Here is an 18,409-nt window from a genome sequence, read left to right as displayed (position 1 = left end):
CTTTGGTCACTTAGTGTATAGGCTGCTACAGGCGTAGAAGCCCAATAGATGGCGCTCAATCCTTTGGTCACTTAGTGTATAGGCTGCTACAGGCGTGTGAGCCCAATAGATGGCGCTCAATCCTTTGGTCACTTAGTGTATAGGCTGCTGCAGACGTGTGAGCCCAATAGATGGCGCTCAATCCTTTGGTCACTTAGTGTATAGGCTGCTACAGGCGTAGAAGCCCAATAGATGGCGCTCAATCCTTTGGTCACTTAGTGTATAGAGGCTGCTACAGGCGTGTGAGCCCAATAGATGGCGCTCAATCCTTTGGTCACTTAGTGTATAGAGGCTGCTGCAGACGTGTGAGCCCAATAGATGGCGCTCAATCCTTTGGTCACTTAGTGTATAGAGGCTGCTGCAGACGTGTGAGCCCAATAGATGGCGCTCAATCCTTTGGTCACTTAGTGTATAGGCTGCTACAGGCGTAGAAGCCCAATAGATGGCGCTCAATCCTTTGGTCACTTAGTGTATAGAGGCTGCTACAGGCGTGTGAGCCCAATAGATGGCGCGCATTCCTTTGGTCACTTAGTGTATAGGCTGCTACAGGCGTAGAAGCCCAATAGATGGCGCTCATTTCTCCTATTACGTTTGGTTACTTAGTGTATAGGCTGCTACAGATGTGATCCCAATAGAGGGCGCTCATTCCTCCAACAACCTTTAGTCACAGGGTGTTTTAGTTGTGTAAGCTGCTGCAGACGTGTGAGTCCAATAGTTGGCGCTCATTCTTCCTATTACCTTTGGTCACTTAGTGTATAGGCGGCTGCAGACGTGTGAGCCCAATAGAGGGCGCTCATTCTTCCTATTACCTTCTGTCACTGGGTGTTTTTAGTTGTATAGGCTGCTACAGGCGTGTGAGCCCAATAGATGGCGCTCAATCCTTTGGTCACTTAGGGCCAGATTTATCATTAGCTCAAGTCAGAATAATGGAGTGAAAAAGTCGCACATTTTTGCGCAATCACTAAAACTGCGATTTTTTTCTGCTCTGCACTATGCTCGCCAGTTTTCTGAAAGTGGGCGTGTTTTCTTTTGTAAATTAATCTCTAGACAGATTTACTATTGAGACTATTTAAAAAGTCGCAAAAAATTGCGCAATTTCACTCCAGTGAGGACCATGCTTATCTTATGAGACTTTTTAAAAGAGCATGCGACTTTTCCGTAAAGATGTGCGACTTTTGTAAAGCTGCTTACTGACGGATAAACTGCTACGTCAAACCACATTTATTACAGTCTTAAAGGGCCGATCATAAATCTGACTTGGCTAAAACTGACTTTAGCCATATGTGAAAGTGGAGTGAGCTGTCAGTCATGATAAATCTGGCCTGGTGTATAGGCTGCTACAGGCGTGTGAGCCCAATAGATGGCGCTCAATCCTTTGGTCACTTAGTGTATAGAGGCTGCTACAGGCGTGTGAGCCCAATAGATGGCGCTCAATCCTTTGGTCACTTAGTTGTATAGGCTGCTACAGGCGTGTGAGCCCAATAGATGGCGCTCAATCCTTTGGTCACTTAGTTGTATAGGCTGCTACAGGCGTGTGAGCCCAATAGATGGCGCGCATTCCTTTGGTCACTTAGTGTATAGGCTGCTACAGGCGTAGAAGCCCAATAGATGGCGCTCATACCTCCTGCTGAATGCACATAGACTGTTTTTCAGACTTTTTGCATCTCTTGTTCTTCATATAGGTTATCTACTAGGAATGGAAACTATCTAAATAAGTAGGAAATATAAAAGCAAATGTTCTTATTTATTGCTACTGATTTAATGTATAATTTTTAGTGTTGGCTGGCATTAGGGGGAATTCATACTAAATCTTCGCTTTCCTTTTTATAGCATTCCGTTCATATGGATTTAAAATGGAAAATAACAGAATTGCTAAAGCGGAAAGCCAAATAGAACGTTTTAAAGACCTTCTTTTTTAATCCGTCCTAATAGAGTTGGATATAACTGAAAACAACATTGCGTCTGGTTTCCGTTGTTTTGGTCTATTCTACTCTATTTTAGCTATTCTGTTATTTTCCGTTTTAATCCCATTTAAACTGATTGTTGAAACGCTGATGTGAATTCACCCTTAATTTTTTATGTCAAAGTTCTAAAATCTTTTTGCTCCCCCCCCCAGCCTTGCCATGTCATCTACACGGACTACCGGCCTACCCCATTACAGCATTACATCTTCCCAGCCGGCGGGGACGGACTGCATCTTGTTGTCGATGAAAATGTGAGTTGTGCACTTCACTATACAGTCACACGCTTGGGAATTAAAACATTTGCCGCTTTGGCGCAGCCTTATATTGCACGGCTACACAATGTTTTTATCGCTTTTTGAAAGGGTGACTTCAGGGAAGACAATTTTAACACAGCCATGCAGGTTCTACGCGACGCCGGGGAGCTGTCTAAGGGGGATCAAAAAGGCCGAAAAGGAGGAACTAAAGGTACAGATGTCACAATTTCTTATATATTACCCGTTGTATTCGGCGTTTGACTAGCCTTTTAACTCCTTGGTGCCCAGTCCTTTACATAAAGCCCTCTCACATATGTAGTGGCAGCTGTTAGGATCTTGATGAAGTGCACTTGGTATTTTTTTGCATGGAGTGCTCCCTCTGTTGTTAACCCATAAAGCGTTGTGCAAGAATGGAAGTTGTTTTGTCCCCAACTTTACCAGACCTGTAAAGGGAAGCTTACTACCTTCCCGTTGCTGGGCCCCCCGCTCCCTCTCCTCTAGGGCTGCAATTCTCCTTTGGGCTACCTTACTGAACACATCCGGTTTGACGCTCCCGGCAGCCAATTGCCGGCCGAGGCTGTGACCAGCTTCCCTTAAGTCATGACAAATGGTCACGGATCTGGTCTCCACCGCAGCCAGTGATTGGTTGTGATGATGTCAAGACGGATATTGTCAGCAAGTGAGCCTAGCGGAGCATCGCAGGCCTGGAGGAAAAGGAGTGGTAAGGAAGCATCTGCCTTCACAGGTCCGGTAAAGTGGCTGGGTTTGCCAAAACCACCCCATTCTTGCACAACCTCTTTAAAATCAGTGACCATATTAAAAATAAATAAATAAAAATCACCTGTAAATACTTGGTTACATCTGTCACTTGGAGAGCCGGGTGACTACAGCTTCCATAGTTGTCACCTAGCTTTCCCATAGATGGTAACCAAGAAACAAATGAATAGGAGATAACTTACTGAAAATCTCTCAGCACAGTAGAAGTGTATTGTGCAACAGACACATAACATTTTTGAATTCCTATTCTGTTATCTTGCTAGAGGCAGCATATTCCTCCACCACATGTATATCCAATCTGCTTTCTGATTCCAGGTCCCTCTAATGTGTTCAAGATTGTGAAGATGATCATGGAGCGCAACTTCCAGCCGGTCATTATTTTCAGCTTCAGCAAGAAAGACTGTGAGGCTTACGCCCTTCAGATGTCTAAGCTGGACTTCAACTCTGGTACGGTCTGGTCTCGCTCATACTCATTTGTGGTCAGGGCTTGACTGTGTCTTGCACGTTCCTCTGGCCAATGTGTTGTGGTGTTTGTTGTGTGACTGCATGAAAGGTAGAGATGATCAAATTGATCAGATTGTATGTCCTTTCTTCCCTCTAGATGATGAGAAAAAGATGGTGGAGGAAGTTTTCAATAACGCCATAGATTGCTTGTCTGATGAGGATAAGAAGCTCCCACAGGTCAGTTCTCCAGGTTTTAAAGTAATAAATCTACCTAATGCTTAAAGGGTTATTCCAGTTGTTCCACAGTATAGGGGATAACTATTAGGTTGGAGGGGGTCCTACCGATCACGAGAACGAGGGCACCCCTGCAGCCCCTAAAACTGAGCAAGTGCATGCAGGAGAGCATCGGAACATCCATTGATGGTTCTCTGAGGCCCCTTCACTAAGTATGCACGCAGCTCTTGCCGCACAATTAGAGAGGTAGCTTCATTAAAGCAGTTTTCCAGTGATGACATATTCTCAGGATAGGTCATTATCTGATCAATGGAGGTCCAACTCTTAGCACCCCCACTAGTCAGCTGTGGGAAGGGGTCGTGGTGTTCGGGTTAGCGATCTAGCCTGTGACATCATGTCCATCAGTCAGATTCCAGTGAATGAGATTGAGAGGCAATACTAAGCACCGCACTTTGCTGAGTAGGTGATTGAAGAGGTGGCAGCACCTTCAAACAGGTGATTGTGGTGGTTCCAGGGGTCGGACACCCCCTGATCCCTTTAAGACAAACTCGCATCCATATTCCCTGTTAAAATATAAGGAAGCATGAGGTCTTTTTATTTACTTCCATTCAGTCCATGAACTTGCCCTCCTCTTACTTCCAAATCTATAACCCCCTTTGACACTATTTAAAATGCATTTACATGTGCTGATGGAGCAGGCAGTTATCTCGAGGGGACCATTCCTTCCAGATAATTGTCTGCTCCTTAGTGCAGGTGAGAGCAGCATTTATACGCAGCAATCTCCTCAACTGTATATGAACCAGAAATAGCTGCTGCCATCACTTGTTCTCATTCAAATTCATTGTCTCTGGCCAGCAGATCGTTGTTCACACAGAATGAAACGATGATTTAAAGAGGTTCGCCAGGCTCCCCTATATTGATGACCTGTCCTTAGGATAGGTCATCAGTATCAGATCGGCGGGGATCCGGGAGCCCGCTGATCAGCTGTATGAGGAGATGGCGCACGTTCCGCCTCCCATGTCTCTTCCTGCTCACCGCTGCTGGCTATGGCAAAGCAGCTGTGAGCAGGAAGAGAGACTGGAGACGCGCCTTCCCTATGTACAGCTGATCGGGTGTTCGACCCCTGTTGATCTGATATTAATGATCTATCCTGACGATAAGTATTAAAGGCCCGGAGAACCCCTTTAATGTGCTGCATGAAAGATCATTTCACCTGATGAAAAAGTGTTTTGCTCACTCATCGGGTGATTGGCAGCACATTTATATGGGGCTATTATCGGGAACAAGTGTGTGTGTGTGTGGTGTAAATCCCTCTTTTGAGCACCCCAGCACATGTCCACCTCAACATTGCTGTCTGTAACTTCCAGTAAGGTTAATCTTTCAGAAATGTCAAAGGAGTTCAGAGCAGAGGCTTCCCATCGAGGTGGCCCAATTTAGCTGAAGACTTGAGCAGCACTGACCGTCCATCATTCTGGACATACTGTTGTGTTATCCATCTGCAGAGTGATGTTTGGATTTCTGTATGTATAGGTGGAACACGTTCTGCCTCTTCTCAAGAGAGGTATCGGAATCCATCATGGAGGTCTGCTCCCTATTCTGAAGGAAACAATAGAGATTCTGTTCTCTGAAGGATTACTGAAGGTAAACCTCTTGGTATTGATATTAAGAAGACTTGTTCATTATTAGAGCAGAGATCGGCTACTTAGAGCGTCCTTTGCCCTGGAGGACTGGGCATGTCTGTGTCCAGACAGTCCATTAAAGGGACCCTGTCGCCGGGATTTTGGGTATAGAGCTGAGGACATGAGCTGCTAGATGGCCGCTAGCACATCCGCAATACTCAGTCCCCATAGCTTTGTGTGCTTTTATTGTGTAAAAAAACAACAATTTGATACATATGCAAATTACCTGAGATGAGTCCTGTACATGAGATGAGTCAGGGACAGGACTCATCTCAGGTTAATTTGCATATGTATGAAATCGGTTTTTTTACACAATAAAAGCACACAGAGCTATGGGGACTGGGTATTGCGGATGTGCTAGCGGCGATCTAGCAACCCATGTCCTCAGCTCTATACACAAAATCCCGATGACAGGTTTCCTTTAAACGCTGTGTAATGTTTCACTTACCCTGTGGTGGCGCTGCAGGGAAGATTAAGACTTGCATGTGGATTAATCTACAGATTACGGTTTATTATTGGGGGATTTTTCTAATAAAAAATGGGTTTGTCCAAAGCTGGAAATTGTCCTTTTTATTATATGCAAAATGTTCTTTAATTGTCTTAAACTATATGTAAATATAAAGTTATCGTGTCACTATAAGAGCTCAGTATTGGTATCTAATCTGTGGGGGTCCAACCACTGGGACCATCACCAATTACAAGAATGAGGTGACAGAAGTAATGGACAGGCAGCCGTGCAACTCTTTGGATCTGTTGAGAACAGTACAGCGCTCGTCTGTCTCCGGCAGTCCCAAGGAGATGAATGGCATGGTCGCACCATTCACTCTGGGGACCTGGTAATTTATTCTTGTAATTGGTTGGGATCCGAATGGTATGTCCCTCGCTTATCAGATACTTATCCATTATCCTGTGGTTAGGGGATAAGAGTTTATGGTGGGATTACGCATTTTAAATGTAACTTGAATTTTTTTTAAAGTGATTTATAAGCATTTATGTACTTTATTAGGTGATTTTGTACTTTATTAGTAAAAGGACTCTGGAGCTGTGCTCAAACTGTCTTCAGTGTTCAGCACAGCCCTGTACACTGAAGATGCTCACTGTTAGGGCTCATTCAGACGACCGTGTCAGTTTTTGCGGTCCGCAGAACACGGATACTGGCCTTGTGCGGTCCTCATTTTGCGGAACGGCCATCCCTATGATAGAAATGCCTATTCTTGTTGGAAACAGTGTGTTTTTCAAATTTTTTTGCTGCCCCATTGAAGTGAACGGATCCGCATGTGTTCTGCAATTTTACGCAAATATATAGTTGTGTGAATTAGCCCTTAGATGCAGAATGAGCCTGCTGCTACCCTCACTGCCTCCCTCCTAGACATTAATATCATTGTGTGCCAGTCATCAGCTGCCACCCAAGGTGTCAGCACGGAGCTTCAACTACTAAGCTGGGCTCCGCTTTCCAACGTGGAAAGTGAACAAACGGTGAACAAAAAAAAATTAAATCGTGAATGTGCGCTGAAGCTCAGCCCGGACATCCGGCCGGAATTATAAAAATTCCTTCTCCTGACGGCCGGGCAAAGAATAGAGGTGTGTGCACTCAAAATGTGAGAAAGTGTAGTGCGTTCAAATGTGCCATCACTCCGTGGGCTCCCACCCCCAGTGAGTTCAGGCATCCCAGGGTCGCCACTCCTGGGGCACTTCTGCACCTCGGGCTTTCAAACCTCTCAGCCCCTGGCTTTGATCTGGCATAGTGCGTAGGGCACTAATGGCCCAAGCCGTACACGCTAGGGACAACCGTGTGGTTCTCTGTTCTACATCCTGGCAGGGCTCTGTCCACCAAGAATCGATAAGGACAGATACTACACTTGATCTTAGCCAAAAGGCCGAGAAGCAGGGAAACGGGATAAGTAGTTTTATAGTATGTAAGACAAGTGATATCGATGTCTAGGAGGGAGGCAGTGAGGGCAGCAGCAGGATGGCCCTGCATCTAGCAGTGAGCCGGGAGCATCTTGGTGTACAGTGCTGTGCTGAAGGCGTTTTTTTTTTAGTAACGCACAAGTTCAGAGACAGTTTTTAATAAATAAAATACATATATACACACACACAAAATTGCTTAATGAAGTATGTTGCAGAAATGTTCATCAGTTCCTGCTATACATTAAAATAAAATAAATTTATGACCCTTAAAGAAGACCTTTCACCTCTCCTGACATTCCTGTTTTAATAGCTTCATGCGTTCCCCATGTACTAACAATTCTGGAACGTCTATTCTTATGTCTGTATGTTGTGCCATTCCTATATTATTCCTACTAGAAGTTATGAATGAATTGCTATTAGCCTTCAGTAAGGGTACAGAGGGGATTGAACCAGTTGTGGGTGTGTCCCTGCACAGACTCGCTCTATCCAATCAGTGCTGCCATTGTCAGTCTGTGCAGGGACACGCCCCCCAACTCGTTACCTCCCCTCTGTACCCTTACTGAAGGCTAATAGCAATTCATTCAGAACTTCTAGTAGGAATAATAAAGGAATGGCACAAAATAGAGCCATAAGAACAGATGTTACATGGGGAATGCATGTAGCTATTAAAACAGACATGTCAGGAGCGGTGACAGGTCCTCTTTAAAGATTCCCCCTTTTGCTTTTGATGTTTAAAATTTTAGATTCTGATCATGTGATTTGCAATAGGGGTCTGTATTTAATTCTTCCTCCTGTACCCCAGTGGTCTTACATGGGTTCATTTATTAAGACCAGCGTTTTAGACGACTGACTTAACCTTGCGCTGGTGCTTGTTTCGCCTAAGTTATGTAGAGGTGCCGCCGGCCTCTACGTAACTTGGGTGCATACAACAGCTCCCTTGTTGGCATACATTTAGATAAATCTACTACTCCAGATAATGATAAATGAGATGGGGCTGCCGGCTCGCCCTCTTCCCTGCCCACACCATGCCCCCTGTTTTATGAACTGGCGTACGTGGTGTGGAAGGGGAAGAAGTCGCAGATTTTGCCACAAATCGCGCTTCTCACAAAATCTGCTGCGAATAAACGCCAAAAAGTGCTGTATATTTGGTCATAAATGACCCTTATAGTTTATAAGCTTTGGATAATTTTTTTTCTTGGAACCAGAGATAATGTCCTGTGTGTGCGTCTGCCATCACTTTGTCGCTGCACAGCTCTGCGCCTTTCCAATTTACATCTATTTCTCAACAGGCTTTATTTGCCACGGAGACGTTTGCCATGGGTATAAACATGCCGGCCAGGACTGTCTTATTCACAAGTGCTCGGAAATTTGACGGCAAAGACTTTCGCTGGGTGAGTCACCCTCTCTTTGTTCTTTTAATAAGCGGAAGGAAAAATCCTTTAATTTTTACTCCTTTGAGGTCTCAAAATCTATTCTTTCAAAATTCATCAGTATAATTAGTATTTTTATTTTTTTTCTGTTAGATTTCTTCAGGGGAATACATACAGATGTCTGGACGTGCCGGGAGACGTGGCATGGATGAAAGAGGAATTGTAATTCTCATGGTTGATGAGAAAATGAGCCCAACTATTGGAAAACAGCTGCTGAAGGTAAGTCACTGCAGTCCTGTTCACTTCTGCTGGTGGATCATTTATTAATTCATTAGATTTAATGGGTAATCTCTGGCTGGTATGGTATATCCCATGGGAATGCCAGAGTGTTAAGATCTGTGGGGGTCCCAATCCTGAAATGATGGCACATCATTGCTCCTAGCCGCTGCCTGTGCTGTGAACTGTAACACCTTTCTATCGGGATTATTGGAGCTGTGTAAAATAGAGGGTGTTTTGTGCAAGGAAAAATCGCGTTAAGGGCTGCAGCACTTAAGGGGTTATCCAATACTTACAATGGTGCAGACCTGCTAGACCCAGGGTGGGGAGTGATGCTTACCTGCCCCTCACTGCTGGATACTGTCTCTTGGGCTCTGAGGCCAGCAGTTCCACTCTCATATGCGCCAAGGACGTCATCAGTTGGTGGGAGCATGCGTGACCGCTGCAGCCAATAACAGGCTGCAGAAGTGACCTGCTCCTCAATCACATGTGGCGCAATGGAAGCGGGTCACGTTGCGGCCCGTGGAAGTTGAACTAGGAGCCCAAGAGACCAGATGCAGCGGCGGCGATCGGGTAACTCCCACCCCAAATTTTGAGTCTTTCGTACGGATTTTGCTTTTTACATCCTTGTGTCGGATTCTGAAAGCCTGATGAGTAAGCAGGCTCTTGGTTTCTGTATCCATTGTCTCCTTCATGCTGCTCCTCCTTTTCCTCTCATAGTGTGTGGGAGAGAAACTGCAGCTGCATCCCCCTCCTCCTTGCCTAGTATTCACTTTATTTTGAGACTGGGGAGGTTTCCAAACGTTTACAGAAATATCTGTAGGCAGGAAATTGGACATTACATTCTGCTGGAAGGTGAAGAAGATGATGATGTATACACTTAAAGAGGTTCGACGCTTTTGCCATATTGATGACCTATCCTCAGGATGGGTAATCAGTATCAGATCAGCAAGAATAGGACGTCAACATAAAGCGGAGAACACCTTTTACATGAAATCTGTCAGCAGTTTTGACCATGCAAAACTGCTGAAAACACTAGGTAGGCCCTGGGGAGAGCAGGACAAGTATAACTTTTGATTATTATTATTATTATTATTATTATTATTATTATGTGAATATGAACTATTCTTGTGCCAGATTCTCCTGCAAGAGCAGAAGTTTTTGTCCGGCCGCTCCTCGGCATATTTGCTGTGTTGCAGATGAACTCTGATGAATCTCCATGGGAGATTCGGCTTCAATGGAGATTGGAGCTCCATTATAGTCAATAGAGCTGGATGGATTTCCAGCATCGCACGGTTGCATCCTGGCAAGGACTGATCCGACAAGCTGTTTACCGGCTTTGGAACCAATTATTTAAAGGGGTTGTCTCATGATGGACAATGGAGGCATATCTCTAGGATATTCCCCCAATGTCTTATAGGTGCGGGTCCCACCATTGGGACCCACACCTATATCAAGAACGGAGCCCCGCAAGTGAAGGAGGGCGCATTGCGCACGCGCAGCCGCCCTTAATTCATTTTCTGAGGGGCTGGCGAAAATAGCGGGGCGCTGGCTAATTAGAAATTAATGGTAGCTGGCGTGTTAGTGGCCGGACTGGGGTCCTCCAGCCACCACCTTCCTGGGCTCTGTTCTCGATAGTGGTGCACGTCCTAGCAGTGGGACCCGCACCTATAAGACAATAGTCCGTGATGAGACAACCCCTTTAAGTTACAATGGTTTCAACACACTAGTCGCCCTGGAACCAGTTTAATATTGTAACTTGAGGAACCACAAAGTGTACATGAGATTTGGCAAATCTCATTCACTTTGCTGATGCTTTAAAACCTGCACTGAAAAAACCATGTGTAATCCACAACATGTGCTGATGTCCTAATCGTGTCAGCAGGTATGCAAGAACAAAGCGGACTCCCTTTTAATAAGATAAATGGCAAACTTCCCTGTGCTCACATACCACAGATTTATGGGAACAAAAATTACCAGGAATTGTTGATCACAAGAAATTAATCCTGATTTTACAATGTAAAAAGTAATTTATTACGATCGAAGTTGTCACACAAATATATGAAGTACTTGGACGCAGTGCAGCAGGCCTTGAGGCAGCACCCAATAAATCACATTCGTCATACATAGCATGGCAGTGTAATATACAGCACAGGCTAGCCTACGCTATAAATCACACTGCATGTTACACTAGTATTCCTATACACTCACAATTAACATAATCCCACAACAAAGCAACAGACAGTGATAAGGGGTGGGGGGTGGGTAGAGAGGGGAAATTGCATACCCGGAGCTTTATTGAAAGATGGACACAAAGAGGGGAGGGAGAGTGGTTTAATGCTCTCTTTCATCATCAATGTCCTGGCGGTCCAAGATGTCGTAATCCCTGAGCTGACTCTGGATAAGCCTGCGGCAGTCCAAGACGTACGTGCTCGCCCTCCTAAGACTAGGGCGATTCCTGGCAAACCATATAGCATCCTTAAAACAGTATATAAGGTATCGTGCCTCCTGGATAGCCCAAACAGTATGAATCCCAGGTAATGGTCCATACAGCCTCGAGGTGTGATGCAGGCTGTTCCTGGGCAACAGAGTCTTTGAGTTCATGTTCCAGGACATTCAACAGGCCCTGTGCAAAGGGGCACTCCGAGCACAGGTTGTACGTTGTTTCCTCTGTTTAAAGCAGGGGTAGTAGCAGGTTTTGCTCAGGTTGTGGGTGTGCATGAATGACTTAAAGGGTTTCTACCACTTCGGTTTCACATAATTAGGTGTCAGACACTAGCGATCCACTGCGCCGATGGAGCACTATGACGTCATCGGCGCAGGCGCAGTGGAGATGTCGGAGCAGGGAAGCGGTCGGACATTCACTGCGCATGTGCCGAATACAGCCGCGCACGGCGCATGCGCGTGAAGTCGTCCGTTTTATCGCATTCCAAAGCAGATGGGCGGGCTGGAGGGAGGCGCTGGGCGGCGGCATCTTGAGAAGGTAGACCGATCCTCTAGGTGCTAATGACGCCCCCATAGCACCTAGAGGGTCATTAACATATCAATATAAGTTCTTTTTTTAGGTAAACGGCTGCCCCAAAAGCTATTATAGCAGGATAGTTTGGCAGAGCAGACACTAGCGGATCGCTAGTGTCTGACACCTAATTATGTGAATTCAAAGTGGTAGAAACCCTTTAAGGGGCAAGCCTCCTTGGATAGCCATTCATGACAAGTTCTTGTGCTCGATGGTTCTGAAGACACATTGGTTCATACTGTCTATGCAGTGTCAACAGGGAGCCCTGGAATAGACTCCACCAAGTCCTTAGCTTGTGAATCTTCTTGAATTTCTACAAGCAGGGCTTGAGGCCCTCTAGTTGATGTTCCCTCACAAACGGAAAAACTTCTTCGTATTACCTAGGAGCATGCCAGTTGCATGGGATGGAGCTATCCCGCTTGTACCAGCCTAGACCCTGCCACAGGGATCGGAGGAAGAATTGGGACATACCCTTGCCAACAGAGCCATTTGCTGTTCTGCAGACAGTCACACACAAACGCAATCTACAGCAAAGTGGAAATATCCGGAATGCCCTTGCAAGTCAATATGTACATGGCCTGCTTCACTCAACCCATTTTGGAGCCTCAAACAAAGTGAAACACTGTCCTGGTGGTGGCCCTGGAAACGGCAAGAGGGGGCCATGCCTGTGCGGTGTACTGGAGCACAGGTAGAAGTTTGTTACTTAGGACTAGTGCTTTGCCCTCAATAGTGAACTGTCTGAGGGTCCACAGTCCAATCCATTGGTCTACCTTGGCCAAACGTTCTTCACAAGATTTGAGGCTGCTCCATACTTCATCTTTTGTAACTCCCATAGAGCTTGTCACCTGCATGACCATTTGATGAATTTAGCTGGTATGGGGTGGGTACGTGTGTGTGTGAGCATCCAAAGGTATTCACTTGGCTTGGAGACAGGGATTTGTGAGTTGTGCAAAATTTGCTATATGTCTTGTAAAAATCTTATAATTTTGGCTCAAGCAGATGAAACAAAAACGGGATCAGTCATTGTAGCACTTACATTGTAATTGCGTGCCCTTCTCTACTTCAGGTGCTTTATGAAGTGCATTTCATCTCCACAGCGAGCTAACCTTTCTGCCCGATTTTCATCTGTGCTGTTTTTTCCTCTTCCGCAATCTGTAACAACATTGTTGTTGGCATAAACTTTAGATGGGAATTTAAATCTGCCAACATGTTCACTGTCTGAGTCACTAATGTGGGGTCCACATGTGTGAACCTGGTTTAATGCCTTTTTGCCTCTTAATCCTGTAATCGTCTTTCGTTGTGTGTGTGAACGTTACAACGCATTTCTAACACTTAGGAATGAACTTCTAAAGTACATGGATCTTTTGAAGCACCACAAAGCAAACCTCTTTATAAGATGTTCACGCCTAGTCAGCAGAATGGGCAGAACTTGAACAGCTAAGTCCCATTTTCACAGAGCCATGTGCGAATCTAAGACTCTATACTGTGTATGGGAATTGCACATACAGAAAACCCTTAATGGGTGTCAGTCAACGTCGCTCTCTTTAAAAGCTATATACACCTTCCGGGCAGTTTTTTATGATTGCATTTTACTTTGTTTAGCCTAAAAAACATTTTTTTCATTTTGTCTTTTTTTTAATTATTTTTTAGATGTTTCTGAGATACATGGGTTAAAAATCAGTCGTAATCTGACAGCTCATGTGTAGCTCTTTTTATATCTGATCTCCTGGCTTTATAAATACTTAAGCCATGTACTTATCAGTTTGATAGGAATTGAGCTATGAGTGTTTGAGGTCAGGAAATCAAAGATAAGAGCTACCCATGAGCCATGTCGGTTTTCAAAGAAAACAGATTGGAACAGCTTTGCAAACAGACAAATTTTTAACCCCTGTATCTCAGAAACGGCTGTACATTTTTAATAAAGACTATTAGAAAAAGTACACCAACGAAGCCCTATAATGTTCCTAGTGGAGAATGAGAATATGGGCTGAACAAGATAGTTTAGAGCCCTCTAAGTCTCCTAGTTGGGAGTGAACATATGGGCTGGACCATGTTTTTGGGACAGCCTACAGGACATGTGGCGTACTAACAAAGCCTTATATGGCTCCTGGTTGGGAGTAAGAAGATGGGCTGGTCCATTAAGTCTTGATGGCCTACAGGAGGTATGGCTTACCAGCAAAACCCTATAAATACTTGCCCCCAATCTAGAACTTCCCAGGGAGTCAAAGGAGGGTCGTTGGTTGTCTGCTGGGGTCCTTTGTGTGGTAGTTTCCGGCAGTGGGGACCCTAAGAGGTCTGAAGGGTCCAGGGGGCTCTTTGGACCACTTGCAGCAGATCTGTGTGCTCCTTCAGATAAGGGATTGATGCCACGGTAGGGTTTCATCATGGATGCAAGTTTGCAAGAAAATTTGGAGTTTTTGGCATCTGAAGTTCTTCAGGTCCACCAGTGGATCTTGGATCACTGGGTAGGGAGCTTGCCGGGTTAGTTCCTCACTACGCGCTCCCTGAAGATTCAACAGTGCAGGTGGCGTGCCTTCGAAGGGCCTCTCCTGGGGAACTTTTGGTGAGGCAGGAAGAAACATCTGTCTCGGAATATAATCTGCACCAAAGGAATCGGTGTTAAGCAATCATCTTCAGTTTGATCATTCTGTGTCAAGATAAGTACTTCTCTAAGATGTGGTGTTAAATCTGTTATATTGGTTTCTCATCAAGTGTTAACAAATCATAAGTTTTCTTTTATAAGACTATCCTGGGTTTAAGGTATAATGTTGTAGTTCCTAAGTTAGGATGTTTATTGTTCCCACTTTTTTTTTTTTTTTTTGACCTCCTTGGTAGCTTTTGGGGTCTTTATAGCTTCAGATTACTTTTCAAGCATGTCCTTCCCGAGGGATGTTTTTTTATCTCTGGTATTCGATCTCTTTATGGTGCTGTCATGGGTAAAGGGAAAAATGATGATTGGATTTTCCAGAACCCATGACAGCACTCGTTTAATTCCCTCCCTGGTGTTTATGGTTGAGAATTGTCTTTCAAGTAAAGAAAAAGGAAGAATGAGGTTTATAGGAATTCTATTTTGTACAGCTCCTACTGATCTACTCTGGAATCAACACTGAGGGAGGAAGTGAGTGTTCCCTTTTTGATTGCTCTGGGGCTTCCTGTCCAGTTGTGGGGGCGGTTCCATATCTCTCTATGGTGCGGTCATGGGTTCTGGAAAATCCAATTACCGGTAAGTGTAAGTATTGTTTTTCTAGTCCTATGAAACCACTTTAATATATATATATATATATATATATATATATATCTATATCCATCCATAACAAAGGTCAGGCAGCACTCCTTAATATGCAGCTGAAGCTGTAGCGGTGCCCGCAGTGATCCCTCGATCCAGGACCAATAATATAACACAGAAAAATCCGCGGCACTCCTTAAAGTAGAAAAATGTGCAATTTATTCACACATGTCAGCAAAGACAACGTTTCGGTTCTCTCACAGAACCTTTTTCAAGTCAAGTGAACATTAAAAGTGCATATATAAATACATCATCACATGGTGACTAATTAATTCAACAGCCAATGCAATAGCAGTGCACTCCCCTTAGGGGTAAGCTACAATTCATGTGGTCAATTCCAAATGTTAACATGGATACCAATCTATCCTAAATGCATGTAGGTGAGATTTTAAAAAACATATAATTCATTGAAATCCTCATCAATGCTTACAGGTGCATATAATAAAGTGAACAGTGCAATTAAAATCATGACTGTAGTACCTTCTCAGAGCAAGTTATGGAGAGAAATATAGGAAAAGGCGTCTTCACTTGTATGGAGGCTCGCGCCACTCTTCCGCGTCTGCTACTCCCCACTGCGCATGTGTCAATCCTTCTTCCCTCGTGACGCCGTACATAACCACCCTGCGTCACGTCTGGGCGGAGTCCCATATGATGACGCTCGATCGGCCGCGTCAGCACGATCCCTGGACACGCGCTGCGTGCGACATTGAGCTGCGCCAGTCGCACCGAGCCCCATCACTGGTCTGTAGCCGCCGTTTTAAATTAGGGCACTCATCTGGGCAAAATATTACACCACTGTTTTTCCATAGTTCTTCTCCAAACTTATAATCCGATATGGGCAACAGTCAAAATAACAATTTAAACAATGCCTACAAGCAATTAAGCCACATGTTAGCATGAACATATCCGTAGCTTCTATTAATTCACTATATACAGTATGCAATGCACATCAAATCACAGGACTGTGAACTTGAGATTAACTGACCATTTCTCCTGTTACCCTAAATTCAAGTTCACAGTCCTGTGATTTGATGTGCATTGCATACTGTATATAGTGAATTAATAGAAGCTACGGATATGTTCATGCTAACATGTGGCTTAATTGCTTGTAGGCATTGTTTAAATTGTTATTTTGACTGTTGCCCATATCGGATTATAAGTTTGGAGAAGAACTATGGAAAAACAGTGGTGTAATATTTTGCCCAGATGAGTGCCCTAATTTAAAATGGCGGCTACAGACCAGTGATGGGGCTCGGTGCGACTGGCGCAGCTCAATGTCGCACGAAGCACGTGCGGGGATGGTGCTGACGCGGCCGATCGAGCGTCATCATATGGGACTCCGCCCAGACGTGACGCAGGGTGGTTATGTACGGCGTCACGAGTGAAGAAGGATTGACACATGCGCAGTGGGGAGTAGCAGACGCGGAAGAGTGGCGCGAGCCTCCATACAAGTGAAGACGCCTTTTCCTATATTTCTCTCCATAACTTGCTCTGAGAAGGTACTACAGTCATGATTTTAATTGCACTGTTCACTTTATTATATGCACCTGTAAGCATTGATGAGGATTTCAATGAATTATGTTTTTTAAAATCTCACCTACATGCATTTAGGATAGATTGGTATCCATGTTAACATTTGGAATTGACCACATGAATTGTAGCTTACCCCTAAGGGGAGTGCACTGCTATTGCATTGGCTGTTGAATTAATTAGTCACCATGTGATGATGTATTTATATATGCACATATGCACTTTTAATGTTCACTTGACTTGAAAAAGGTTCTGAGAGAACCGAAACGTTGTCTTTGCTGACATGTGTGAATAAATTGCACATTTTTCTACTTTAAGGAGTGCCGCGGATTTTTCTGTAATATAGATAGATAGATAGAGCTGACACTTAGTTATAAACAGTCTGTTTATTGCTGGCAGGATTGGATTGCACAGTGTTGGGCTGGGATGCCTAGAGCCCACCAGTAAAATTCAATCTGGGGGCCCACTGTAAAGCTACATGCATATATTACATGTGCACACTACCCAGTTTTTTATATAAACATAGGTTGGCTAAGATGCTATACAATATATTGCCTTTCTATATGTTGGTCTACTGTGCCATTTGCCACCTGTGCAGGGTGGGGTACTAGGGGCTCACCGGGGAATTCACCTGTTATCTTATGGGCCTGGGTTTGCATCACATAGGACTGTATGGGCAGCATCCATACATCTACATTAGCTGCTCTGTCTCTGCATCATGTGCTCTGGCGCACCTTTCTCCCTCTAGTGAGCTTTTGGGGATCCAATTTGGGCAAGTTAGTTGTGGTTTCCTTATACAGTGCCAAATACATGGCACGACGGACATCAGCAGTGCCCGGTGGCCTTTGATGGTGTCCATCATGGTGTCCTCCTCTGTGACTGGAAGGATAGCCCTTGAAGCTGTGCGATTCGTCCCATCAATATGAGCCTTCGATGCAGAATAGAGCATATGTCAAGCTGTAAACGTGATTCTGCCAAACTCCATATAGTATAATTGATTTTCCCCTCTACCTCTCCGCACACACTGTTAATACCATTGAGGCCAAGCTGCTCTTGAAGTCCCTGTGTGGTGAGGTTTTATCACTTTCAGATGTCTGGATGGATGCCTGTTACAATTGAGTTTTAGAATGTGTTTTTATTTTATGGGCCTGGTTCTACTTTTTCGTCATACTTCTTAATGTTCCTCGTTGCTTTTATTTTTATTTTATTTTTTTACCCTTCTAGTTCAAGGAAAAGTACATTCAACTTTTTGCCTTTCTTAGAAGATATCAGGTACAGATCATACGTCTTCAGTGTCTTGTGAAACCAGCCCAAGACCTGGAATACACTGGACACGTTTATGATGGGTTATGCAAGAGCCCCGTCTAGTTTTGTTACTTCCTTTTCTGTAATGGAATGAATGCTGGATGCCAAGCTGGGGGAGGCAATTGTGCAGCGACAGCTTCTGGCCAGCAGGCGGACTCCTGTGTTTTTCTTTTTTACTTGAGCAAGGAAGTCCTGCTTGGCCTAATCAGGAGTGATCAATGGGGTTTATCAGGAACTGTTGGAATATTAAGGTATTTCCAGTTTTGCGACAAGGCCAGACTAAGCCTACTTTCACACTCGCGTTTGGTGCGGATCCGTTCAGAT

At 44.5% G+C, this 18,409-nt stretch overlaps 1 protein-coding gene and 1 pseudogene across 1 annotated transcript in view; one reads left to right on the top strand and one right to left on the bottom strand.

The window, feature by feature from the left end:
- The window catches only part of MTREX (Mtr4 exosome RNA helicase), a 95,402-nt gene that overhangs the window by 39,482 nt on the left and 37,511 nt on the right, over positions 1-18,409 (top strand). Inside the window, exons 9-15 of the mRNA XM_044276229.1 lie at positions 2,156-2,254; positions 2,366-2,468; positions 3,350-3,481; positions 3,636-3,715; positions 5,243-5,353; positions 8,592-8,693; positions 8,826-8,951. Coding sequence (XP_044132164.1) covers positions 2,156-2,254; positions 2,366-2,468; positions 3,350-3,481; positions 3,636-3,715; positions 5,243-5,353; positions 8,592-8,693; positions 8,826-8,951 — 753 coding nt within the window. The remainder of the gene's footprint in view (positions 1-2,155; positions 2,255-2,365; positions 2,469-3,349; positions 3,482-3,635; positions 3,716-5,242; positions 5,354-8,591; positions 8,694-8,825; positions 8,952-18,409) is intronic.
- Positions 7,183-7,280, bottom strand: LOC122925226 (annotated as a pseudogene).

Source organism: Bufo gargarizans, chromosome 1 (assembly GCF_014858855.1).
Source record: "Bufo gargarizans isolate SCDJY-AF-19 chromosome 1, ASM1485885v1, whole genome shotgun sequence".
Taxonomy (NCBI): Eukaryota; Metazoa; Chordata; class Amphibia; order Anura; family Bufonidae; genus Bufo; species Bufo gargarizans.
Note: the sequence above shows the minus strand (reverse complement) of the source record. Positions and strands in the feature narration are given on the sequence as shown.